Genomic DNA, 27,726 nt, shown 5'->3' on the forward strand with positions numbered 1-27,726 from the left:
ATTTCAGATTTCAGATTTGAGACTTCTGTGATGGATAAGTGCATTTCACAAGCCATAAATTGCACTTTTACATTGATGAAACTTTGCTTTGGCCCCGAAGCCATATTGCCATATTGCCATATTGCCATATTGGGGTATGAATATTTAACCGAGTTTGAGAATTGAGAATTCGCCCCAGAAGCTTGAGCTTGTAATCTCGGTGAAGCACACTGCAAACTCAAAGGTTCACTTATCGTGTGTGTTAGCAAAGCTGTGATTAAAGGTCAGTCACAAAAAGGGAATACAAATAATTAGTTTTATTAATTGATGGTCCTTGAATGCAGAAGTGCCCGATTCCATAAATCAAAAGGATACTTTGCAAACAATTATCCCATTGCAATGCAATGCAACCTGCAACCTGCAACCGTTTTGCCAAGTGCAACAGCAGCAGCAGATTATTGTTGATGTCACCGGCAGATGCGATGCGTTTGCATTTGCAGAGCAACGTTTCCGAAACTTTATGTTGCTTTTCCCATCATTTCTGCAGCCTAATGAATATTTGCAAGGTTGCTCTGCTTTCCCGACAGTTCGGGAAATTGATCCTGTTGCAGAAGCGTTGTCTTGCGAGGGCCAAGTTCCTCGAGCCTTTGCACTGCGATGAGCACTCTTCGAAAAGTTGGTCCCAAAAACTTTATACCTTATCTGGTGCACAATGGGCATCATTTGCAGCTGGACCTGCCAATCAATTGGCATTGGCCAATGTCCCGAATGTAACACTCTGCTGCTTGCGGTGCCAAGTTTGACTAACGAATCATTCAATGTGTTTGGCCACCCAATTCCGAATCCAATTCACGAATGCACTTCAAAGTTTTCCAATGAACTCTGCGCGCACCTGGGACACCTGAGCACGGTCACTGGAAAGATGGCCGATGGTCAATGGTCAGTGGCTAGTGGCTAGTGGCCAGTGGCCAATCTGGCTCTTTTGATGGCGATCAGTTACCTGAAATCGCCACGCATCGCTTGACAAGTTCAAGTTTAATGGAAGCAGCAGCAGCAAGGCGGCGATTCACGCGCTGTAAAAGTCGCCAGCAAAACGCGCTGGGCCAACGGCATTTGTTAGAAAACCACTGACTTTGGCAACGTGTCAAGCCGGTTTTCGGTTTCACATGGCCACCGGTCAGCATTTTTGCAGCACGCGTCCCACTCCAAAGCACACAGACACATGCACACAGACACAGTCACAGTCACAGACACAGACACAGATACAGACTATTTGAAAAAGCAACACAGAAGACACAGATACGAGCCCATGCGAGCTCACGGGGAAAGAGTGAGAGAAAAAAGAAAGAAAATCCGGTCCGGCCACGCTCAATAAAAATGTTAATTTCAACTGTAACAAGTTCAACAGCAGCAGCAGCAGCAGCAGCAGCAGCAGCGGCATAAACAAGATCAACAAATTGCAGTTTCACATTGTTGCAGCGGCATATAAATGGGTGAGTCAAAGCCCGAAGATGCCGAGCTTTGATCTTCCTGCGATCTTTCGAGGCTGGAAAACCTCTGAGGAAACTCAATAAACATCCGGGAAGGAGCGTCATCCGAATCCAACCTTCAACTTTTCTTCTGAACTACACATATGCATTCTATAGGCCTCGAAACACTTTCTTTTAGCTGATACTTCTAGTTTGGTGACACACGCTACGATCTTTTTGTTGACAACTAAGCGATCGAACGCAAATCCCCGAAATCTCCATAAGCTATCAATCGAATGGATCAGAAGTCTTTAGAATTGATTTCGTTGCCCGAAATCGAGCACACAATCAACCTAGGCTCATCACCAATCCTATTCTTCAATCTCACAGCTAGCAGAACTTCAGAGTTCAATGATCGTAGCGTCGAATATAATAGCTAAGCGATATCAGGCATTCATTTGGGTCATTAAATCGGTAAAATGACTGAGAACCACTCGAGTTCAATGAGCCACATGTGGAAGGTATTTTATCCTCGAAAAGCGCTAAGAACTTGAAAAACTGTTGGGAAATTGTGAGACATTAAAGGTAATTTCATTGCACACGCCACTAATGAGTTGAAAGTTTAACTTTCAAGCCAACCTATCTGCCCCAAGAATCTGGCCCTGAGTCATTCTACCCAAATGGATTGTGTTATCAGATCAGAATGAATGGATAAATGCTTAAATACCAAGTGTAAAGTCTTGTGTTACCACCGACTGCAGTTCGAAATGGGATCGGATTGGATGTGGCAACAACTGCAACTATGTGTCCATGGGCTTTGAAATCCCCAACCCGGACCCGTTCAATTATCTAGTTCAACTGGCCATTTCCGCCTCCCATTGAAGCTCCTAACCGAACCGAACCGAACCGAACAGAAATGGCGAGAGTAAACAATAATCATAAATAATAATAATGGTTACGGTTTCCTCCTCGCTCTTCTGCCTTCTGCCTTCTGTCTTCTCCATTCATCGCATTCATCTTCTTTTGCTGCGTTTTATTGAGAAAATAAACAAACATCGTAACAGTTTATATATCAACATCATCATCATCATTGATTATGCTTTCCGTATGAGCAGCATTTTCATAATCAATCAATTGGCTGGTCCAGTTAATCTGGGTTATACCGGGTCCGGTCCACAGTTACCACAGTTACGGAAGTTGGAGCTCCATTCTTCTTTCGCGGACCACCACCAGGTGAGTGAGTGATTCCTTCTCGAACCCGCGCTGAGCCGCCTGCGGAATCGTATTCATCCGATATGCGATACAAATCTGGTTTTAGAGCCGCATAAAGATTCCCCAAGTTGCCATGACTCAGTTTCGGTTCGATGAGGAATGAGGAATGAACGCTGCTCATCAGCTAAATATAGTATATAGTATATATGATATGGTATCAAGTCGGTGGCTTCAGACGCGTCATTAGCATATCATTATTGATGATTCCCTCCCGTTCCCGTTCCCGGTGCTGATTGCTGATTGCTGCCCTTTCGGGCGACGATTGTCGCAAATTCAGGAGTCCAGCAAAGCACTTGGACTTTGATTTATACTCGATTAATTGTTGACTTTGGCAATAAAATATGTCGCACAGTGATTTCCGCAAATCGCAAAGGTCGAGCAACTTTTACGCGACAATTCTAAAATGGAATCGTGTGGAATGCCGCTTTACGACTTTATTTCGGTCGCATTGAGTGTTTCTTTTCAATTGGCGGCTAATTAGTTTGGGTACACGCATCGGAGTTGATCTGAGTTGAGTTGAGTTGTGTTGAGTTGCCTTGAGACACGCCCTCCACTCGATTCGTCCGTGATTTATTGCCGCCGTTTGTTGGGGACACATTGCAGCCGGCCAAAGCCAGCCAAGTCAGCCAAAGTGGCCAAAAAGTGAGGCGTGACCTCGCAGCAGGTGCCGAAATTCCAAACAACATAACCCACGAATTCCGAGGGGCACTGATTTTCCCACTCCCACTCCCAGTCTCGATCTCTCCCACCACAAAGGCATCACGGTGATGATGATGATGATGATGATGGCCAGCCGGAAATATCGCACAGACATCAAATTTGTGGGCTCCATCGTGTCCACTGTGTCCATCGTGTCCAGCAGCAATTTGTTGACACAACAGAAGTGCGGGGAGGAGAAAAACCGAGCCGAAACTCCAAAGCAAACAGCAACCAACACGAAATTAAACAAAACAGCTAAACAACAAATCGCCGAAAGTGAAGGTGTTGCTCACTCGACCAAACACAACTAAAAATGTATATGATAATGGCATATAATGAAGCGTTTATGCAAATCAGCGTAGGCATTTCACCTCCACCCTCCGTTTGTGAAACCGAAACCTGGATGGCAATCCATGGAAACAAGACATTAGTTCAATGCCACGCACATTTGAGTGGCTTGCTTGAAAAAGTATCTAAAACATTTGGAATACCTACGGATTTGGCAGAAGAGAGTGCAATTTCCCTGCCATCAAATTCAACGACAACAAGAGTCCCTCAAGTGCGACTTTCGATCCGTGGCAAACTAAAGACTCTACTGATGATTTATGCAACTAATTCGAAGACACAACTGCTGAGCTGCTGCAGATTTAGCGCATTTGCACTGCGCATCGGGAAGACTCCTCTGTGCTGTCCGCACTCCAATTTCAACTTTTGATTGCACTGCATTAAATTGATTTCTGCTGCTCCATGACGGCATCTTGGCATCTTCATCTTTGCCATCATCATCATCATCATCATCATCAGCGTCATCAGCGTCATCAGCATCATCTTCAGCTTCATCATCGACCTAGGACATGTTTTGTTGTTTCTGTTATTAGCGCGCATGATTGGCATTTCTGCTTCTTCCGTTTGATTTTGATTTCTTTCAACTGGCGCGCTCGTCAGTTTATTTATTTACTTTGATTACGTCACATAGAAATGTACAAATAAAGCTAACTGCAGCTGTAGCTGTAGCTGTAGCTATGTAGCTTTCTGTCTCCGCCGAAAATTGATTTAACTCATTTGACCGCTTCCGATTTTCAGCGGTTACATTTCATCGTCGTTCCGGGAGCATTGCGCAATTACCACAAAAAGTGACTTGCCACAAAAGTTGCCAAAATCTTTTCTCTTTCGTTTGGCCCACAGCTCACAGCTCAGAGCTCAGAAACAGTCGCCAAATATTTTTGTTTTTATATTATAGACACAGAGCATGTAGCATATATGTATGCATGTCTGGGAAAATATCAGGCAGACATTCACTTTTCTTGCCACACATTTCGCGGAAAATGGAAGCAATATTTCGGCGCATGCCACGATCGCTTATAAAGTGGCTAAAAGCGTGGGCCGTCGATTGCCAAACTGTGACTGTGGCCATTGTGTTTCCACCAGGCTCTCGGATTCCGTTTGGCCTCAACTTTATTGCAAACCTTTCTATCTTACTTTAGTGGGATTTCTAAGCAGGAGCTATCCATAAGATTGAAATGTAGGCAATGCCCTGGGGAAAACTTAATGCATTTCTTATTTATTATACAGAAACTCATATAGATGCTCATATAGTTGAACTTCAACAGTTCGCAGTGGTGAAAAAGTGGGAAAATTCTTCCCATTGCCACTTTTTCTAGAGTTGTTCTTTTCAGGTATTGCAGTTACTGTTTAAGTTGTTTTTCTCCAGCGGAGTTCTTATCGTGGCTGTTTTCATTTACGATGTGGTTGTTGTTGGGCGGAAGTGTCTCGTTGGCAAGGCGCCCTTTGTATTTCGCATATGTGCGCGGCCTTTTCAATAGTGTTTTTCACACTTGTGAAAATTAAAACTTAACTGAACATTTTGTTTGTGCTGTTGTCGATGCTGCTGCTGTGTTGTCGCTGCCGCTTTTTATTGTTTTAATTACACGCGTTTTTCCGCGCATTGTTTCAATGACCGTCACGCGCCGCAAGCCTTTCCCCCCTGCCCCTTGCCCCCTGCCCACTGCCCCTATCGTTTTCCCCCTTTTCCGACCTGCACACCGCACAAATTGTTGTTGCCGCCGTTTGTTTGCAAAATGAAGTGGTCATATCTGCGCCCGCCTGCCTCCTCTCTCCCTTCCCCCCATTCCCCCCTCCTTCCAGCCTCTTTTGCGGCATTAATGATAATTTCAAAATGACATAAACGCAACTCCCAGAGCTTTTCGCCAGCGCCATAGAGATGGACCCACGGAGTACAATTAATCGAGAACAGATTTTCCCGTGACGAATGACGAATATAGGCACTTACTCAATGAGAATGCGAACACCTCGAAAAGCAGCAGGCATATAATTGAAGAAATTAAGAAACTGTAAGTACTTCTTCCATCTCTGGGAATTGCCATCAATGAATACGCGGGTCGCAGTCCACTTTTCAGTATACAGTTTGCAGTTCGCAATCCGCGATTCACAGTTCGCATTCGGGCAACCCCAAAGATAAATGAAATAAATGAATGGCCGCGCCTTCCCCGCCCCGCCCCGCCACGCCCCTTCGTGAGTTTTAATGCCTTAATGAAAAATGCATTTTTAATTATTTTTTGTTCACTTACAGGCGACTTTATGGGGGCCGCCGGCAAGTGGAGTTGGCTTACGCGTCGTATGGGTAATTTATGGTGCTTGGTGCTTCATTTCGAGTTGTCAAGCGTAGTTTAGGCCGGCAATAACCAACTGTTCGTGCTTTTTTCTTGCAGTGCACGGGATGCAGGTGGAAACCGTTAGTTTCGGCTCGGATTTCCCCGCCGGCGACAGCAGCAACAACTTATCCAATGGGAAGAGCAAGCGGCGTCGAGGACAAGTATCGTATTTCATCATTTGTTTAAGCCAAGCCATTGATTTGCTCAGGTAGCAAAAGCCACCGTACACTGCGCGAAACGAGCGCATGTCTCACCACGCCTTGGATGTGCATGTTCGCTTTTGAGCCATGCTCTTGAGCATTCGTTTGTCGCAGTGTAGGCAGCCAAGGCGAGCGCAAGAGCAAGGCTTGTCATTCATTAGGATAGCATGTCATTCATTAGCCCATAGCCAACCCCTTCGGATTCAGTGACTGCACCCAGTTAACTGTTACCGACTACCAGTTACCAGTAACCAGTCACCAGTTACGAGTTGCGAGTTGCAACTCAAGGGGCTGGAGGTGGGGGAAAACGGAGACACTGGCGACAATGACAACCAAGTACGGCGGAAGCAACGCGATTTCGATGTCATCGGGTTTCAAACCAATTTGCCTTTGCCTTTGCCTTTGCCTCACTTAAGACAAACGGAGCGAGGGAGTGCGAGCGAGAGGGCTGCCGTTAAAGAGAGAGGGCAATGCGAAATTACCTCCGATATCGAAACGTGGGAAGAAACCACGAGCAAATCTATCAGATATACAAAAATATACGAGTATATGGGCAGATGATATTTTCCCATCGCCCATATTTAAGTCGAACTGACACTAAGCCGAAAACTCGGTCGTATCGTATCGAATCTTTTAGTACCGCGTGTTGCCCAAGTGCAGCATTCCAATCACGAATTACCTGTAATGCGGAGTGCATGTGCGAGTAATTATGACAATGTCGTGCCAATGAAACGTATCAAACGTATGAAACGTATCGAAGTGATAAGCAACTTGCAACAGAGCCACTTGTTCAGCCAACCGAACAAGTCGCCAGTTTTTCATGTCAGCCGCCGAGCAGTAGGAGAAAATGGAAACGAAAATGGAAATGAAAATGAAAGTTTCAATTACAAATTGTTCGCACTGGGTCGGCTGAATTTTGCTTTTGGGGGCCGCGTGGAAAAGCGAAAAGCCGGCAGGGCACTTAATTACTGGTTTTTCCGCTTCACCAAACGCGACATGATTTTATTTTGAAGGTGAATGACGCCGGCTGTGCGGCTTTCTGTCAATGGTTTTAAAGGCGACTGTGACGAGCGATGTCAACGCGTAAGGAAAGCGTGTCGTTACTGAGTTTGAGTACCTAGTACTAGTTGGTTATCAAAAAGAACTGAGTTTGAGTACCTAGTACTAGTTGGGCATCAAAAAGAACTGAGTTTGAGTACCTAGTACTAGTTGGGCATCAGAGAGAATCCCAACTTCCGCACTGGATCGAGTCGTACATCGTACACCAAGAAGATGTTCTTCTATCCGACTTGTAGACCTATCTAAATACACAAGGAACTCCACTGTGAGATCCCAGCTCATCTAGCCACAAGGCCCCGCGATTCGGAGCTTCGAAGGCAATTAGCCCCACTGACCACTGACCAGCCAGTCAAATAAAGGCCGCGCCGCATTCAATGCAAACAATTTGCCCAACTCATTGTGGGAATCAATCGGCTGCTTAGACCCAAGGACGTTCGACTAATGGGCGTCTAAATTAAGATCGCAAAAACACACAGAGGCACGCAATAAAACAGTGTAGGAATGAGTGGTGGGGGAAATAAATAAAACAAAACTGCTAAGTAAGCCGCTTGTAGTGAACAACAATTTGTTGACATTATCGCGGGGTTCCATTTCAAAAGGCCAAGCATGAGACTGCCATCCGAGATGGCAATCTTGTGGGTTGGTTTCCCTATTTTCAGGAATTGCATTGGCATTCTTCTTTCCGCTAATGACAATCGCAAATGTCTCCCCCCCTCTCTGGATTCCCACTCCTCTCCTGTCCTGTCGTCGTCTGTTTTCCAATATTTGTCCTGAATGAGACACTAAAGTGAATTATTAGTTGTGCAAATAGTTGCACAGTTGGCTTTGCACAGTGTCTCTCTATCTCTTACTCTCTCTCTCTCTCTCTCTCTCTCTGTCACTCTCTCGACGAGGATTTGGCCAACAGCTTGTGGCAATATTTGGTCAGCGTAATGTCAGCAGAGAGGGAAAACGGCGGGGAAGATTTTCCGTGGAAAGGTCATGGGCTCTTGGAAGCTTCTTATTTGCTATTGAACTTAAAGTTTGCTGTAGCTTTGAATGTGGCCTGAATTTGTTTATACGCTGGCATTTAAAATCAAAGGGTGCACTACAAGGTGTTGCAGTGCAGCGCAATGACACCCCCAGCTTTGAATCGTGACCCCAATCCCGACATCCACACAAAGTGATGCATCGCCATCGCCATCGTCATCGTGATAGTCATAGTCATCGTCATTGGAGTTGTGATAAAAGAGAGGGGCGACGGCTCCTCAGTGGAGGAATCAAAGTGTTGTGTTTTAACGCCGCCACACAGTGGAATGATGCTGATGATTTCAGGGACGTTGATGATGAGGCCTGGCTGGCGCATTCCATCCAAAGCCCTGACCAGATCCCATTTTTCCACATTTTATCAGCCCCGATCCGATGGCGTTGCACTCAGCAGGGGGCATTTCCATGGGGCTAACCAACCCAACACAACCAGTCCAGTCCAGTCCAGTCCAGTCCATCTGTCTATGAAAGCGAGGCATCTATTTGCATTTACTTCCCTTTGTATCCCAGTCCCCTGTCTTTCCTGTCTTCCCACTCTTTTCCATTTTTGAGCTCAGCGGGCGGTGGTCGAGTAACAGACATTCATTTTGGTTTATAGGTAAGCCTGCCCAGCACCCCTACCCAAAACCCCCCCTAGATGTCCACACCCAAGTGAGCCGGAAAGCAATTTAGTTTAGGGGTACGCCGTACGCCATGCCTTTTATAAATGCACTTCACACTCTATTTTGCACTCACCATTTAAATTCTGAACATTGGATGTGGGATGTATGGTCCAGGCTGCAGCTACCGTGTTGGCTGCAAAAAAGGAGAGGAAAAGGTTCAAGTTATAGTTGGATAGGCACAGAGAATAGAATATATACGATGCAGTTATGGGAATTGACAAGTATACAAATATGCAATATACAAATTTCACGTTGTTTTCCACTTCGGCAATCTTAATCATTTCATCTCTATGACCTGATTTCCTTGCACTCCCATTGCTCCCATTGCTAAGTAGTTGACCTTTCGCCGCCCAATTTGCATGCCCATCACGTTGGTTGTCTGTTTTTTTTTTTTTTGAAACTTCTAACTAAAAACAGGTGACAAAATGCGGCAGTGGTGCCAAGAATGCGAATGAGCATCTCCTACCCGAGTAGCAAACTTCAACTCCAACTCATTATTATTTGTGGTTCCCTTCTTTTTTGGTTCATGACCCAGAAATGGGGAACGATCTTTTTCCTGGACAATGTACAAGTATCTTGTATCTTGGTCGCGGTTTCGTCGCTCATCGCTCGTCGTTCGTGAAACGTGGAACGTGAAATGTACGTGCGGTCATCTGTTATGATTCTCAGACACTTGGCCTACAAAGTGCGGGAAGTATCTATATATATATGCGTTTTGTTCTTTGGTCTACGGCCAACTCCACACTCCACACTCCAACTCGAAAACCAAGTCCATTGTTTATGGGCGTGCGCTTTGCTTAAATGTCAATTATTTCACGCTTATTAGATTTTTTATGGCCTTCATCACGAGACGATGAAATGGCGATGGCGATGGCGATGATGATGATGATGCGAGAAAGCAGCCGAAGAAAAGGAGAGTCGCAGCGAAAAGCCAAAGTTCCACATATTGTAGAAGATACTACTCCACATTGTCTTCCACAACTGTCACCGTAAAAATAAAAATAAAAGTAAAGCGCCGCTCTTTTTATACCCGTTACTCGTAGAGTAAAAGGGTATGCTAGATTCGTTCAAAAATAAGTATGTAACAGGCAGAAGGAAGCGTTTCCGACCATATAAAGTATAATATATATATATTCTTGATCAGGATCAATAGCCGAGTCGATCTGGCCATGTCCGTCTGTCCGTCCGTATGAACGTCGAGATCTCAGGAAGTACAAAAGCTAGAAAGTTGAGATTAAGCATACAGACTCCAGAGACATAGAAGCAGCGCAAGTTTATCGATTCATGTTGCCACGCCCACTCTAACGCCCACAAACCGCCAAAAACTGTCAGTGTTGAAAACTCTCTCCCGCACTTCCACTAGCTGAGTAACGGGTATCAGATAGTCGGGGAACTCGACTATTGCGTTCTCTCTTGTTTATTTTTTATTCTACGTTTTATGGCCTTTTAATGCGATCCTAAAGCATGTGTGTGACAAAGATCTGGCATCGAAACGAGGCAAATAAATCCAGAAGAAAGAGAGACGGCCTTCGCAGCGATTCAAGGGACAGTAACAGTGGCAGTAGTTTTCTTTGCCGTCTAGACACGCCGAGAATAATGACCACAGACGACTTTTAATCGGCTCAAGTGGGTCAGTTGATCCGCAGAGGTGCGTGAGAATTTCTCTGCCAGGAGCAAGTTATCATGATCATACGACACCAATCTTGATCATAAAGTACAGTAGGAAATTCTTGAAATATATGAATCTGGGAGGGACTCGGATTCGCCAACTAGTTTGCAATTAGATGTAACGATCTTCGTTTCAATTTTCCTGTAGCCCAATTTCCCACTTCAACCAAACATTTTCCGCAGATACAATAAAGAAATTTTCAACAATAAGCGATAAACTAAAACGAGTTCTCTGGACAGCAGCAGGGAGTGTATATGTATATAACTTTGTTCCGCCAACGTAACGACATTTTGTACGGCATACGACCCCATTTCCAAAGTCGTAATAATTTCATGAAAAACGCAGCGAAGTCGACTGCATTTTGGTTTTCACTTGGGGGCGGGCCAAAAAATAGAGGGGAATAATGCGCCAGTAAAAGGTATTTTAACGCTGGAATGCCTCCTTTTCCTCTCCCCCCTTCCCCTTCCCCTTCCCCACCACCTCCACCTCCCCCACCCTCTGCCTCTTCATTCTTCAGATGTCGGGTCGGGAAATGAGTCGGAGGAGTTTTCCTCTTCGGCTGCTTTGTCATGAAAAATAACTTCGCTTCGTTGAAATGACAGTCACGATTTTGTATTTTTTCGCTCTTTTCCTTGGTTTTTTATGTGTCTTCTTCTTCTTTTTGTACAATTTTTTTTTTTATCCCCCTTGCCCACGTTGTCTTTTTTTAATGATTTTTATTCTTCACTTCTTGTTCTTGTTCTTGCTCTTGTTCTTTTTTGATCTGTGTAGCAGACTAAATGAAAGATGATGAATTTATTAAATTCCCTGTCTCTATCTCTGTCTCTGTCTCTGTAGGACATGAGTGAAGGCTTGGGAAAATGGTTTGGAAAATTACGTTGCCCAGCAAATGCGTCCGAAAAATGTCAACGAAATGCCAAGGTAAACTCTACCGGGCTTTGATAAAAACACATGTGGCATTCTTCCCAATTCACTTGATAGTGCATTTGGTCAGTGAATAATTTGCCTGCATTTTCTCCATGCTTCCAACTGAATTTATTTTTTGTGCTTTCGATAAAAGAAATATATGCATATTTCGTTTACCTGCTGGGTTTTTGTCAATTAGTTATTTAATTGAGTTATAGTTCTCAAATATTATTCCCTTGATGGAAGGTAAAACTGCGTATGGTTTTTATCGTTTTATTGGTGATTTAGTCTGCATATATTCATAAATTCACCTTAATCGAAGTTTAACAGCGTTTACGTATTTGAATTTTCTTGATCTTCGCTTTAACTCGCACCGAACAGTGAAAAACAAGAATGAAATACTTTGCTCAGTTTCTCCCGTTTCTCCCCCGAAAATTCTTTTCAAACAATTTTTCTTTTCTGCCCCCCGGAAAACTCTTGGTAAACTGCGGTGGCTAATAAAGAATGTAAATGGAGCAAATTGCTTGGCCGAAAGGTGAAATTTCATAAATTTAGTGAAAGGGAAACGGGCGGAAGGCTGGAAAAGCGCGGAAAAGCACGGAAAAGCACGTGAAGAAGAAGAAGAAGCACAACCCATCGGGCGGAGGAACTTTATTTCAACAAAACTTGGCCAACAATCGTAAAAATTGCCATGTCATTAATCTGAAGGCCCTTCCCAATCTCCGTTCAACATTTTTGGAGGCCTCACAGTTTGTAGTTCCAGAAAGCTGCCACGCCCCTTCCGGGGGGCGTTGCAAAAATGTTCAAATCTAATTGTTTGACGACTCTTTTATGCAGCGCTTTACATTTTGGTGTCATTTTTACAAGCATTTGTTTGCAGAGTCCTTTTTCGGCGCATTCTTTTCTTACTAAAATGTGATTTGTAATCAAATGTACTCAGAATACACTTCTGGTGCATATATTTAAATGTAAAATACGGGAAACAAACTTATTATTACAGTGTATTACGTAATTGCTTTTCTGTATCGGCAGCGCTCAACTCTTGCTGCTGGAGAAATTTCTCGTCTTAATTCCATTGGTCTGAATGGGATTTTGCTTTTTATGCCGCTGATGTTTGGCTGCGTCCCAAGAAAAAATCGAAATCGGAACTGAAAACCCACTGCTGCTGTGAAACGTTTTTTAATGGCCGAAATATTAAAATAAAAGGTGATACCTCCACCTCCTCCTCCACCGCCGCCTGCCCACCTTTCCCATTTTCCGCTTCGAATAATATGAATGCCTTTCGAGCGGCCTTTTGTTTATGGTCAAATATACATTTTTTTCAGTTCCCCCTTTTGTGTTTGTTTTTTATGGGCGGTCTTATGACACTTTTTTTTTCTTATATATTTTTTGGCCCGGCAGCGTTTGCTTTTCTTTAATGAAAAATTAAATTAATGAACGCACATTTGTGGGGCTCCTTGTGTTTTTGTCTCTCCCTCCGCCGCTGCGCAAAAGTTCTGGCAGGCAAATTAATTTGGCAATTGCAATAAAACTTTCGCAGCGGCAGATTTGGCCCATTATTCTTGGCTAAAGAGATCGCTCTTGGTCGCGCTAGTAGCCATGTCCAGCTTATAACCAAAGCCATTACGTAAATTGGCCCGAAGTTTGCCCCTTTCGGACTCGTTAAAGAGGTTTGAGTGGAAAATGCGAAGGTAGGAAACCTGACACCCGCCTAATTGGCTGCCTGGATCCGATTTCCCGGATGAGCAACTTTAAGGCAGCCTCGCCTCTTGAGAAGGAGCAGATTGCTGCAATGAGCAATAATTGCACTATGACACGACCCTCAAACCCTAAAAATCGTCAGGCTAAAAGAATCATCCTGATGAAGAATCCACCCCTGGAAAGACGAAGAGACAATGGACAATGGTCCTGCCCTGCCCTGCTGCACACCTCTTTCTCCACACCAATAAATCCTTGTCACAATATCCCTTTGTTTGGCCATCTTTTTTCACTTGAGCTGCGCAGGGGGGCAGCGGGCAGAGGGGTACCATCATCCTTTTCGAATGTACAGCGCAATAATTCAAAACACATTCGCTGACTGACAGACAGACAGACAGAAGGGGAAGGATAGGGGGACAGGGACTTCTGGTGGCGGAAGGGGATGGTTATAGAGGTGATGGAGGTCCTGCCGGCACGCAAAATCAGCTAAATCAGCAGCACCACAAACAATAGGCCACATTCCATTCCATTCAATTCAAGCCAATCCAATCCAATGCAATCCCCATTCCTTTCCATTCCATATCGTCATTATCGCCTGACAGCCAATTCGCGCCATATGAGCCAGATTAATCAAAATAGCCAGCCTGGATAGTTGGATAACTTTGTAATGTGGACTAGCACTTGGTGCAACAGTAACTCCTTTCCCTCCACAACTTCATACTAAAAACAAGCCCTGAGATACTTTTACTTTTACTTGGTCCTGTGCATTTCCATCCTTTCTCTTTTGCTCAATCCTGCTGCTGTCTTGTGCCTTTGAGAACACAAGAATATCAGTATATCAGTATACCAGTATATATTTGCTTAGACTTTTATATATAAATATATATATTTATATGCATCTACAGCAATGCCAGTACTTCACTCGTTCAGCAATGCCTTTGTGCTTAATTCCATTTTCATTTCAATTTTCATTTGCGGACAACAGGAAGCAGTGGCAGCGAGGATGTTTTGTTTGAGTTTTCAATGCCAGGTGGCGGTGGCAGTGCAGGTGGCTCCTCCATTGGCACATATTACTCCCCTGCGATCCCCAACCATGTGCACTTTTCCGCTTTCCCATCGAGTGGCCGCCCCGGGAAATGGGTCAAAAGAAATTTAATTGGCAAGAAAATAGGATGCCGTGGCTCATTACAGCGTGTGGCTACTGTAATCGCAGACTTTTATTTGAATCCCCTTTCATCAGCAGCCACAGTAGAAAATAATACCAACGAGGAGAGAGAGGTCTCCCCTCCGGGGCCCAAAGGTTCAGTAGTGTAGTAGTGTTTGCCGAGGGAGCAGCATTTTCCCGCCCTCGTAAATCACGGCGAGGTGTGAAATTAAAAATAGTTTTTCTGACAACTAAATGCGATTGTCAGTCATCTCGCCCCTTAAACGCAGGCGTGGGCGCCATCGAAAATGAATTTATGACATGCCAGCTTGGAAATATAACCGAACACAACACATCATTCAATTGGGATTCAGATTCACATTCCCGAGCGTTTTCGAGACTTAACACTCATTAATGTGTGATTGTAGCGAAGGGGCGTTGCTGAGTGTCTATATATTAAATTAATTGAAATCCTGCATCTTTATATCTTTATCATAGGCGTGAGATGCTTTGAAATCGTAGGGTGTATGGCCTTCGCCTCTCCGGAGTTTGCTATTATGGTCTCTGGTTACATAATCAAGTTGATACTCGAATTCTGTGTGTACCAGCCGGGTGTCTCGACGACGAGGTCTCTTTGAAGCTGAGTATCTGCGTATTCATCAGATTTGTGAGTCATAAGTGCCGCAACTTCCGCCTGCGAGGGTTCAAGAAACTCCAAAAAAACCCACCTGAGATTTGCGAGTTGATTTGAGAGTTGAGGTTGATGCCTGTGGCGAAGGCATTGAAAGCGCTTAAGCTTTTATATCTCAGCTGCGTGCTGGGGATCTCAGGTGTGTACTTTGCCTCCGCCTGGGGTCACTGTGATCGCGCTTTGAACTTAGATTACGGCACCACTTTGGTGGTTTGGCTTCTTCTGCGCGGTTTCCGTAACCTTCTACTAAAGTGTTCTTTGAGGAATCCCCTTTCATATCACTTGGTTGCCTTACAGGTTTACTTTCTCTGCTGATTCTCAATTCACTAGTAATATACCAAATCTCCATAATTGTTGAGCCTTACTACCAACTTCCAACTTTCAACTTCTCATTCGCGGATGATGTCAGCTGTTCCGAACCTAACTCCGTCTAAATTCATCGATCATTCATCTAGTCATCGTAGTTTCACGACACACGACGAATGTAATGTGGAAAACATTAAACATTAAAATAAAAATTAAAAAAAAACAGCAGTTGCCCCCCGCCTAGAAAACAGATTATATCCCCCTGTCCACCGCTCGATAATTGACAATGGCAGGGAAAAAATCGGAGATAAAAAGCTGGCAAATATATGTACGCAAATAATGAATAAGCTTCGCCTCAATACTTCTGTTGCGTGGGGAGTTGGACTGCGAATTCAATAACCGACACGGCCATAAATATAAATATAAATATAAATATAAGCATGAATATACATTTAAACCAGCCACAAAAAAATATGAGTAATCTGTGTTCTCCGCTCGACGCGATGGTAGATGGTAGATGGTAATCCTCTGAAGGTTCACTCTGGCGGAAAGCGCTTAAACTAACCATGAAAATTATCAAATAATCGGCCTGTCCGCCCACTTCCGGGTGTTCCGGTTGTGTTTGTTATTTATCGGTTTCTATATGCACACCTATGCATACGATCGCGCTGATCGACCAGATGGGTTAGATGGGTTGGATCGGTCTGCATATCGGTGGATATGGCCGCAGGTCGGCATAATCAGCAAACACATTTTGCGGATGGGTAACTGTGAGCAATTGGTAACTGCCAGCGATTAGGTACGCTTTGGTAAACGGAGTTTCGGAAGAGACAACACACTTTATAATTAAGCATACCGTTTAGAAACGATCATTTTACAATTGGGATAAAGGGGAGTTAATAAGAGCAGCCTGAGGGAAACTACTAGTACCAAAATTGCAAGTGATTCATGCCCAGGGCTAAAATTTGCATCTCGAAGCTCACTTTTGCATGCGAGGCTACCTTAAGAAGAAGTTAATTCGTTTAAACTTATAACTTCGTGACTTGTCCAACATCCCAGCCAAGCACAATTTGTCGATTTTTTTCCAGGTGTCACAACATACATAGAAGTCTAACATTTTCCAAATTCTTGTCGTAATTGTCAGACCGAAACGAAAAATTCCCCGTTCCCCGTTTCCCGTTCCACTCATCACCATCCCTATCCACCCGCGTAGTAACACGAAAGTCGCGATGTCCGCAATCCTGCTGCTGGTAATTTTCCTGGGTCTATTCCTTCTGCTCGCCGCATTGGGTACTCTGCACCGCCGCATCTTCACCGGGTGAGATCAACTAAGAATCGCATTGCAAAAAAGTCTTACTCCGAATCCTCCGAATCCACCAGGAGTAGTAGTAGAGGTAGCAACCAGCTGGCCCTGGTGCCGGCGGCGTCAGGCGTTCAAAGAGGAGCCCTCTACGATCCCTTGGAGCAGTCGTCGTGGCACAAATCAATCCGGCCGCATATACGCTTTCTGGCTCGCTACATTCACGTGCCGCCGGATTTCGGCGTGGTAATGCCCGAGGAACTGTATCGCCACATGCAGGTGCTGGCCATGCTCCAGGATCAGTTCCGGGCGGGCCACTTGCAAAGGAGTCCAGTTTCCGGTTCCGTGACGGATCTCGATCGTTACCGGAATTAATGAAGAGGATGCAACAGCTAGATGGGATAGGCAGTCAATTTGGTTCACACTCGAGCTAATTCCTAATTCCTAATCATTCCCAATTAAATCCCATAGTTAAGCCCCATTCCTGAAACTCTCTTCGCTGTTCATTGGCTGTTTATTTTGTTGACGCAACTGCAAATACCCGGGGAAAATGATTAGGTAATTTATTAATATCGACCGTTGGCTAAGTGAACTGAACGTCGACTACCGCGACATCTTGCAACACAATGTCGCGCCATGACTTGTATTGAAACCCAAACCCACACTGCTTCACTGTGGCCAAATAAATGGAACGCCCGTGCGCCAAGGGGAAATCATGAGGCTTGGCTTTCCCTGGCGTCCAAGGACCAAGGACTCGCCAGGGAGCGACGCCAGGACTCCAAGTCGCAAGGAGGAAACAGGAGGATTGACATGTAACTGTTTGTCACACAAAATTAGCGTCGGGCGTCGAGTGCCGACTGCTGAGTGTCGGCCACATCATTTATCAATGTATCAATTGTTAGGCGACAGGCGACAATAAAAACAAAGCCACTCCAGTTGCGAGCAGGGAAAAGCGATGGGTTGCGCAAAGGGCAGGGAAGGAAAAGGGGAAAAGTGGGAAAAGCGCAGGAAAAACAGAAAGGCAGCTCGCCTTCTGTTTGCTGTGAATGGCTGTTAGGGAAAAAGTCTGCCAAGACGAGGGTTGACAATTTGGCAATCGGATTCGGAATCGGAATCGGAATCGGAGACATGTTCCATGTTGACGTGGAATTTTCCAGATTTTCCGCTGCTCGTGAGTGAGGATAATTAGCTGGGGATTCGACGGAGGGCTGAACTGAACAAGGACTTGGGCATGATTTTAAGGTACTTGAATAAAAGGTGTTTCTTCTTTTTTTTCTGTAACTTGTTACTGTCAACGTATGCCAGTGCGACACAAGGGTGCCAGAAAACAAGAAGAGTGTGCTAAAATAAAAATGAAGCTATTGCAGACATCAATGCCAGGCTGGCAGGTTTTTCCCTCATTTCGGCCATGTACGAGTATGCAAAATTGTTAACTGCACTCCCATTTAATGGCCACAACTCATTGGCAGAGCCTATAGATCTGTCATAACCCGAGCGACAGAAGTCAAGTGTTCACTCGGCCAGTTCTACCCGCTTTAAGGCCATCTCACCCACCTCATTGAACTGACACTTCAATGACATTTTATCACACTTTGCTTTAGTTTTCAGTTCTGCGTTTTCAGTTTTTCGTTTTCAGTTTTCTGATATTTGCTTTTAATAGTTGTGGTTTTTGGTAGTTGTACGCGTGCCGGTGCTCTGCATACTTGAAAAGCTGATGGCGGTTTTTTCCAGCTCTCGGGTCATCCTACATATAACCGTCGTTTTTATTACTATTATCTTCCCAAAACCATCATTATTATATACGATATACGTACGAGCATATCTTCCCCACATTGAAATGCAGTTTCGTTTCACGTTTTCGACACGCTCAGAGTTTATTAAACGCTGCCCTTGGCTCATTGATTGAATGACCGAGTGACTGAATGAGTAAACGGTGGGATTTCAATGTTTGCTTTTCAATTTGGCTTCGATCAAGCAGGGCTCTGAGCAAATATTTACCCAGCGTTTGGCAACCGAAGGTCGTTTCTTGGCCCTGGTTCAAATAGACTTGCCTCGCAATTCAACCTCCTAGTTTATTCGCCTGTGTGCACACTCTTTACTCGCTGTAAACGGCACAATGATGCTCAACCTATCTTAATATCCGCTTAGCATATTGGAAATATAAACATAGATATTGAGCCATTTATTGAATCTTCATCACTAGTAGTTTCCGTTATCCTTTCGAATCAGACTTCCCCTTTATAATTGCATTTCTTTTCACAAGCCTTGGCTTCACATTTCTTTTTACTTACCGACGGACAGTCGATCGATATGACAATTGCTTCGCCCCATAGTTTCAACACCCATCGATGGCGACACCCGTTGCACGAGGCTAAACAAAATCGAAACAAATCTCGTACAACTCCACTTGACGCTTGTCTCCATCTCCATCAAGTGGGGCTCTGTCTCTGTGGCCCCCAACATCAGCCGCCTCTTTCTGCCCGCCCCACGCCCCACTCCCCCTCTCTCTCCCCCGCTCGCTTTCGGAGGCAGTGGCTCCCAATCCCATGGTGCGTTTGACGTTTGCTGCTGACATGTCAGCAAAATTTTAACTGGCAATTTGCAGCAGAGCTCGCGAGCTCCTGTGCTGCCGTGCTGCTGTGCTGATGTGCTGGGTTCCCCTCCTAGTTTTCCCCGGCTTTCCCCCTCCTTTTTTCGCATTTTCCAGCCTCATTCTTGCACGTAGAGCAGTCCGGACAGGCAGGAGGCAGGAGGCAGGAGGGGTAGAGGGCTAGAGGGGCTGGTGTGGATGGTGTGGGTGGCAGACAGACACTTCCCAGAAGCCTTCCCCTCGCCCCTCTGCCACCATATTTTGCTGCAACAAGCACGGCACAATATGTTGCTATGTCTGGATGTCTGGATGTCTGGGTGTCTGGGCCCTGCCTATACGAGCATACGAGTATAGCCCTTCTATATCCCCCACTTGAGTTTTGTCAGCTTTTGTTCATTGAGTGCGACTGTTGTTCCACACACACCCACACCCACACCCACACCCACATCCACACCCACTCCACTTTCGGTAATGGTGTCAAAATAATTTGGGTTGTCATTTGTTTGGCCCCTTCGCTGCGCCAAGTGCTGCTGCCCAAAAGGTAAAATTGTGAGACCAAACCGTTGGTCAGCGAAAATATCAAGGGGTTCTATGGCGAAAAAAAGGTCAAAAGGTTAGAGGATCCATTCATAAAATAATATTTTTATGTAACAAATGGTTACACTGCTGCCCAGGCCCAAACTTTATTTACCTCTTACAGCCTACTGGCCAATTACAATTACAATTATAGCATTCTTGTTAACACATAAATCATGTTAAGCTACTTTAGTCAATCGCTAGGTTATAAAAGCCTATTTGATGTGATTCTGTACACTTTTGGCGTTTTCTATAAAATAGCCAGCAATCTTAAAATTTGTAATGTTTTCCCAGCATTGTTCTCATTTATGAGATCATCAACACCACACCGCAAGATATTTTTGCTGTCCCGAGGAACTCCGCTTTTGTTGTCTTGATTTGCAGTTAGCCTTGCGTTTGATAGTTCCATAAATCATGTTTTTTCCTGCTTGTATGCAAAAAAAAAGTGTCACATCCCCCTATAAAAAAGTGGAGGAAAATCTGTAAGCTAAGAGGCTCAGGCTCACTCCCTAAACGCCAACCGACCCCTCTCCATCTCCATCTCCACCTCCCTCTCATCATCATCATTTTGCCTTTGTTTGTTTGCTAATAGCTTGTTAGCCATTTCAAAAACAATTTTCTTACTTACACATTCCAGCAACGGCACAATGGCACATAAACAACAACATTAGACAGCAACATGTGTAGCCCATAACTTCCCAATGCCCCGCCCCCTTTTCCAGCCCAGTCCAGCCCACCGCCCCCCTTTGCATGTCCTTATCCTGCTCTGTCATATTTCAGGGCAAAGAACAAAAACGAAAAGCGGAAAGGAAAAAAGCAGAAAAGCAGAGAAGCAGAAAAGCAGAAAAGCAGAAAAAGCACCGGGGAGCAAGGAGCAAGCAGAATGGGTGGAAAACGTTTTGGGAAAAACGAGGAAAATCTGTGAAACGCACACAGGCACATATTGACAGCTTCTGCCATAAATTTACCAGGTAACAAGCGACACCCCAAGTCCCCAGTCTCCAGTCTCCAGTATCCCAGTCGCCAGAATCCCAGAATCCAGAATCCAGAATCAACCACAACGAAAACGAAAACGTCTGCTGAGCTGACTGGCTGCAAATACTTAGGATCCTTTTTGAGAACAAATTACTAGCCAAATGTCACTTATGCAGCACGTGGCGCTGGCAGGGGAAGCATTTGGAAAAGATTCTGATCAACCATCGTTATCTGCCACGGAGATCTACTGTTTAAGTTATGCAGGAAGTTGTGTAAAAACACGGATCCTAAGGTCTAATTTAATTCATAAGCCGAAGGAAGAGAAGAAAGGAAAGAACCATAACATAATTTGGATTATAAAAGATTGGATTGATGAAAACACACTTCCTGAGTCCTTTTTAAGAATATATGTACATACCACGCATACAATATCTTCTTTCACCTGGTTTCCTTTAAGAAAAAGAAGATTGTTAGGGGGAAAATGTTCCCTGTAAATGATATCCCCTGGCCAACGTTAATCGTAATCCATCTGCCAAAAGCCCCACTTAACTTCAATTTTTGCCAGCCTGTAGCCAATTTATTACGACAAACAAAGGGTTGCTGCTTTTGCTTCTGTTTTTGCTGTTGTTTTTAATTTTTTTGTTTTACTTGCCGTTGTTGTTGTGGCTGGAAAAGCCAGGCTGTTACATTGCCCCCCCGTTTTGGTTCCAGCACAAACTTTGTCGCAAGTTCGCCTGTGCCTTTGTCGCCCTTTGTTCCGCCCTTTTCAACCCTTTTTTTGCAGAGCCTTCAGCACCGGATGCGTTCTAAAATACTTCCCCCGCATGTGTTAATGGCAAATTAAAATTCACTTAACAACATTCCACTTTCCACTTTAGTTTCTAATTTCTAATTTGAAATTTCATTTCATTTCGAGACTGCACTTTCCACTTCGCATTGGCCTGGCTGCCCCTCGTTTTCTCGTTTTTTATTCAAATGCCAAAAATCCTCGTTAAGAATTTATGAGCCGAGCCACAAAAGCCGCAGACACCGCTCATGCAATTTGCATCCTGTGGGTGCTCCACACAGCAATGAGTTTACGGAGGGGTTTCTACGGGTTTCTACGGGTGTTAGGGGAGCTTACGGAGCGTGTTGTCAATAATAAATAAGGAATGCGGTAGGCAAAAAGCTTTAAGTCCGAACACCAATTCAAGAATACTCTTATGCCGCACAAACGCAAGTGGTAAAGTGCGGATTTGGTGATGGGAAAATATCGACGGCACATTTTATATAAAAATGCCGAGCCAATCGACAACGGGCACGGGCATTATGAAAATGTCGTGTATGCCTAAGTCTTCGAATAACTCCAATAGCCTTAAATCCTGCGACTTTATTCCACTCATCGAGAGGGTATGCAAAGTAATACAAAAAAATTCCCACAGCTCGTGTCTGGCTCTTCATATTTCCTTGTCCTCTGGAGGCGTCTTAAAAGCTTCTGTTCTGTGCTGTTCTGTTCTGTTCTGTACTGTGCTGCTCTGCACCCCGGGTGCTTTCTTTACCACTTCACCTCCGTGCTCGAAAAAGGAAAACCCCTTAGCCAGAGGAGTCTTGCTCAATTGAAATCAATTAAAAATCAATCAACTCAAATGTAGTGAAAAACAATTTTTAATTGAAAAGCAGGAACTGAAAGTGGGCAGGGCGAATACTGAATCCTGAATCCTGCATCCTGAATCCTGAATTCCGGACTGGACCTGGCGGCACCTGAGAGCTGAGTGCTGAGTGGTGAGTGCTGAGTGCTCAATCCCGAAGTTCAAGTGGCTTCCACTACCAGTTTCACTAGCAAAAGAGAAAAAGGACACACCACCACACCACACACACACACATGGAGAGCAGAGTGCATGAATATTTTATGAAGATAAATAAGGATAAAAACTTCAAACGACCACGATAAGTGGTCGCTGCTTGAAAGTGGACCAGCAGCATGGCGATGAAAAGGGGAGTGGCCAAAGTGGGCATACGAATACGGACACGGACACGGACACGGATACGGACCACTGGGCGTATGAGCAATGAGATTTGGCATTTGCATTTGCAACGAATTGAAACAGAAATCAAAGAGTCGGCCGCCGCACCACTTTGATTACCAATGCGCAAAACTTTTCAACATATGCTGAAAATATTGGCCAAGAGCGGGTGGCAATGAGGCGGCAAAGTGGGTGGCTTGGCTTCCCATTTGGAGCATGGACAACCGCTAATGTTGTCTGCGGCCCAGTTGGAGCTCAAGTTGGAGAATAATACCCCTTGCAATACCCCTTTGTGGAAGGTTAGACCCACTTGCACTTGTTTCTAAGAATGTCAATGTCTTGACTACGGATATGCAATGGGTAGAACATGTCCTAATCACCTCTTTGTGGTATTCCAAGTAGTAAAAGTGTTGGCTTGAATTTATCACGCCATTCTGCGTTGACATAACCAAATTCTCGAGACTCAGCTTAAGGGGTACGTAATAGTCGCAATCCTCCAATGGCGACTCCGTTTAATGAACTTTGGCCATCGCCTGCATTATGAGCCAAATGCTCCAAGCGAACAAACAAACAATAAACAAACTGCAAACGGAAAAAGTCAAACTCATTTCAAAGCTATTAGGCGAAGCAGAAAATAACCAACAAATTCCACACGAAGCAGGGGAATAGTGCGACCAGAAACTGGCAGGGATATCATTTTACCCAATTATATTGAGCGTTGGCAGTCTTTATTGATCTCTCTTTTGGAACGGTAGTCGATTACCGAATATAAATCGATGGCTTCCTTTTACCATGCATCTGCAACGATGGATGCATTGGTTAGAAAAGGCTTCTAAACCCCTCGGCCACTTTTTCCCAACCTACGCCCCTTTTTTTTTTTGATGGGTTTAGCCAATCAATGTAATGGAGGCCATTACAAATGTACTCTAAGCTCTACGAAAATGCGTAACGAGGGGGGAAACTCTTCGAACACATTTTTGAGTACCCTTTCCCTTTTCCCCTTTCTCTTCCCATTCCATCAATTCCCCCCACCAATTTCCGATTTTGTAGCCAGCTTTGGGTCATTAGGTGACGCCTGTCCATTTGCACAAAACGTAATTAGTCGACGACTACGACGACGACGACGAAGACGATGACAGCGAAACAGAACCATGTAAAGTGGAGCGCTCCACTGACCCAACGAACGATCCATGGCCCACTTTCTGCCCCTCCAGCTGCCAGTGTACACTTTCTTGTCCATTGATGAGAGCCAAAGTCTTGGCAAAAAGTTGGTAATTAGGATGTTTGTGCTGATGACAGACACCCAACCCAAGCTGTAAGGGGGATGAGAGTTGGGTTACAACTACACCAGGATCTACATTTCCCGACGGGTTTACGGGCTTACGGGTTCACGGGTTTAAGGGTCACGGTGGCATTTTTAAATTAAGTTGACATCTTAAGTTGAACTTCTTTAATTAGATTTTATCTTATAATCAAGTCAACAGTGGCAACTCGACGCAACACGCTTTGTTTTGTCCTTTTGCCCGGTGCTCGGTGCCCGATGCCCTTGAACTCGAACTGGAGCTTCCCATCTCCGTTTTCCAAAAGTGAAAGGTGAAAAGGCAAGCGTCCTTTTTGCCTAATTAGAATCCGAATTTGCATTCCTGCTGCAGACGGTAAGCAGAGTCCCCGGGAAGTAGGCAACAATCTTGTAAGCCACTCTGGATATTTCTTCTCGAGGTAATTTGACTTTTCGCCAAAATTTCAATATTTACGATTGGTACTTTCGGTATAACTTGGCTAAAAATGGTCAGAAAGTTGCATTTTTGTACTCCCAATTACCAATACTAACCAACCAAATCACTATTTCACCGACTCTGTTAAAATAATTTTTGGCCAAATTGTATCATTTTTTGTAAGGGGTAACATCATCAAAAATTGCAAAAAATGGCCAAAAATAGAATTTCGAGTTACAGGATTTCGAGGATACAGTTCGATAGGGAATTTTATTACGAATTTAACGAGGTATGACATTCCATATTTGGACCACTATTTCGAATGCTGTGATCGAAATTCTGATAATTATTTACGCAAAAAACGGAAAATAATAGTACGCTAGTCCAAATAAACAACTTTGTTGAATAAATTAAGAAAAATTTGATTCGATATCAAAACGATGACGATGGAGGATTCCATATCCTTGGGCATCTTGCACTGCTATTTATATAGTAATATACACAGCTACAGCTCGGCCCTCAGAGCCAATCAATTGCTGAATGCAACAATGGAAGTTAAGCGCATTTTGGTAGCTGAACGTTGCACATTTGCAACAGTAAATCGTATTGATTGTGTCGCTGCCGCTGCCTCCTTTTCCCTTTTGGGCATCATAGTGTTAACAATAAAATCGAAGCCGAGTTCTGAGCTCTGAGTTCTGGTAGAGTAACGTTGTGTTGCTTCAAATATAAAATAGAAATTCTTAACAATGCCAAAAACGTGGCGAATTCCGAAAGGCAACTCAAGAGGGAAGTGGCAAACGGAATCCATTTGCCATCTCGCTGATGAAATGACATTCCTTGCGCCCACAAAGAGGATTTGGCACATTGTGTGTCTACGTCTAGTGGTGTTTAATAAATAACAAATTATTGTAAATAAATCATGCAGTGGTTGACCAAAACACTCAACAAATGATTGTAAAGTTTCAGCCGCTAGAAAATTAGTTATATTTCGCACTGGTTACAGGAAAACTACATTAATGATACACAAAGTTAAAATTAAGTGAATGTGTACTTAAAGAAAACCTCGAGGGAAATGCCAGACTTCTATCTGTCTGGACGCACTACGCACTCCGCACTCCGCACTCCGCATCAATTTCTTAGGCAGGGAGTGCCACACGGCGACAACGTGGCAGTAGAAACGGCAATACAGCAATACAGCAACACAGCAACACGGCACCGGCAATCTTGCAACAGCAGCCACATCAACTGGGAACATTGAACGCTGAAGTGGCGACGTGGAGGGATGCGACTTGGGTACTTATTTTTAAACGCATTAGGGAAGCGGCGTGCTAAGGAGCTGCCAGCCAAATAGGAACATTTAATAACACCAACGAGGACTGAAGACTGAAGAGTTGCACTTGCAGTTGCAGATGCAGTTGCAGTTCCAGTTGCCATTGCCATTGCAATTGCATGGAATACATGATGCATGTGCAACGCGGAGAGGAGAAGTAAAGGTTTCGAGATGTTCGGCATCCGTCAGTTTTTCTTTGTTTTTACGATTCGTTTCGATTTTAGCACATGCTGCCTTTCTTGGAATAATGAATATGAAATAATCACGTACCACCACGCCAGATAGTTCCTATACTATATTTTAAGCGAATCAGAAGATCTCGTTTCGGAACTTATGGCCGCTCCACAAAGTAGTTTTCCATTCCCCCTCTTAACTCTTTGTGAGCCATTAATTATGCGAAAATCCTCAATTTTTTGCGACAGTTTCGCGAAAAATGCGAGTGCTTAAAGTTCCTCTCGCCGAGTCGGCAACGAGTGGAGTGGTCGGGTTAAGGAAGGGATTCAAGCCAAAAGTTGTCGCCACCCCTGGTGACTTAACACTTTCGCAGTTCAAGTTTGCTTTCCCCCACTTCACTTTACATTTTGACAGTCATAAATTTTCGTACGGCATGAATTCGACAGCGAACTGAAAGAGAGGAGCAAAAATTTTGGGGGGCTAACTGAAACTGGACGAACTGAAAGTGTGGGGAATCTGTTTTAGCGGAATGAAAACTTTGTGAGCACTTGCACTTGCTCTCGCAGTTGCAGTTGTAGTTGCAGCTTTTCCGTACAGTCCGTACAGATCTTTGAAAACCCCCACAACCTGTTTGTTTTATCCCGTTTTATGTGTGTTCAAAACAAACGAAAAGTTTCCACTCGGCATTATTCAATTTTATGTTTCTTCACCCTTTCTTGCCTGGGTTTATCTTCCATTTGATCCAAGTGGCGATAGAATAGAATTAATTTAGAAAGTCATTTTAAAGAAAATCTTATTTTTGCGATGGCACGCAATTACCTTCAATATTAGCTTAAATCTTCGAGCCTTCGGTCATCAAGCGCTACTGAAAAGTCGTTCCAAGTACTAAGTACTCTTTGTATCAAGTAATTAGCTGGCTTTTCCTAAATCCCATTTGCTGTTCATTTGTAAGCAAAGTTTTCAATGTGGAATTGGTGCAATATGCCTCGAATTGAAAATAAAGCCACCAAATCAGGACAAGATGATCCCCTCTTAGCCTTCCCTGGAAAAACTCCCTCATCCGCTTGTCTGCTCTTTTGTCCCCTTGCCCCGCTGATTTTCCAAAAACCTCTAATTCTTCAAGGGATAAAGGGTAGTGCGTACACAGCTAACAAAAACAGATCAAAAGCATCTTATCTTATCTGCTTCTACACTTTATAGTATCACATATATATATATTATATTATTTCATCACCATAACATTCTACCAAGAATATTCAACATGTTTTTGATATATGAAGTCGATCCAGAGTTCGAAGGTATTAGGTTTTCTCTGTGTACCTTTTGGCATTTTCACAACGCAACAAATGCAAATTGTTGTCATTCATTCAGGGAAATCCTCCCGAATTGAGCGGCTACCCCTGCTTAACCCCTGCTACCCGTTCAAGCGGCAAGGACGCATGATTTTTGCGGTGTTTTTGTGTATATTAATGCGGCTGGCAAAGTAGCTTTTAATTAGCATGTTGTCTGCGGCCGCAATTACCCCGTTTTTGCCACACACGCCCCGGGACCCCGGTTGCCTCCTTGTTTTTGGTGCTTTTCAATGGCTTTTCCAGGTGGCAGGGGGAGGGG

At 44.2% G+C, this 27,726-nt stretch overlaps 2 protein-coding genes across 5 annotated transcripts in view; one reads left to right on the forward strand and one right to left on the reverse strand.

The window, feature by feature from the left end:
* Nucleotides 1-27,726, reverse strand: part of LOC120457160 — a 77,569-nt gene that overhangs the window by 20,291 nt on the left and 29,552 nt on the right. For all 3 annotated transcript variants that reach the window (XM_039644435.1, XM_039644436.1, XM_039644434.1), the window contains exon 3: nucleotides 9,112-9,171. The gene's annotated coding sequence lies outside the window, so the exon portion shown is untranslated. The remainder of the gene's footprint in view (nucleotides 1-9,111; nucleotides 9,172-27,726) is intronic.
* Nucleotides 16,523-17,696, forward strand: LOC120457168. Of its 2 annotated transcripts, XM_039644450.2 has the most exons (3): nucleotides 16,523-16,770; nucleotides 16,833-17,169; nucleotides 17,224-17,696. In XM_039644450.2, the coding sequence occupies exons 1-2, from the start codon at nucleotides 16,682-16,684 to the stop codon at nucleotides 17,125-17,127; spliced, it is 384 nt and encodes a 127-aa protein (XP_039500384.1). In that variant the 5' UTR covers nucleotides 16,523-16,681; the 3' UTR covers nucleotides 17,128-17,169; nucleotides 17,224-17,696. The 2 variants fall into 2 exon arrangements, with proteins under 2 accessions (XP_039500384.1, XP_039500383.1); XM_039644449.1 differs by having other exon boundaries at nucleotides 16,524-16,770; nucleotides 16,833-17,242.

Source organism: Drosophila santomea, chromosome X (assembly GCF_016746245.2).
Source record: "Drosophila santomea strain STO CAGO 1482 chromosome X, Prin_Dsan_1.1, whole genome shotgun sequence".
Classification (NCBI taxonomy): Eukaryota; Metazoa; Arthropoda; class Insecta; order Diptera; family Drosophilidae; genus Drosophila; species Drosophila santomea.

Excerpts from the sequence above, each read along its gene's own strand:
- LOC120457168 (XM_039644450.2), top strand. The coding sequence starts at position 16,682 with ATGTCCGCAATCCTGCTGCTGGTAATTTTCCTGGGTCTATTCCTTCTG. Across the intron at positions 16,771-16,832 it reads CACCGCCGCATCTTCACCGG|GAGTAGTAGTAGAGGTAGCA; the intron begins GTGAGATCAACT and ends CGAATCCACCAG.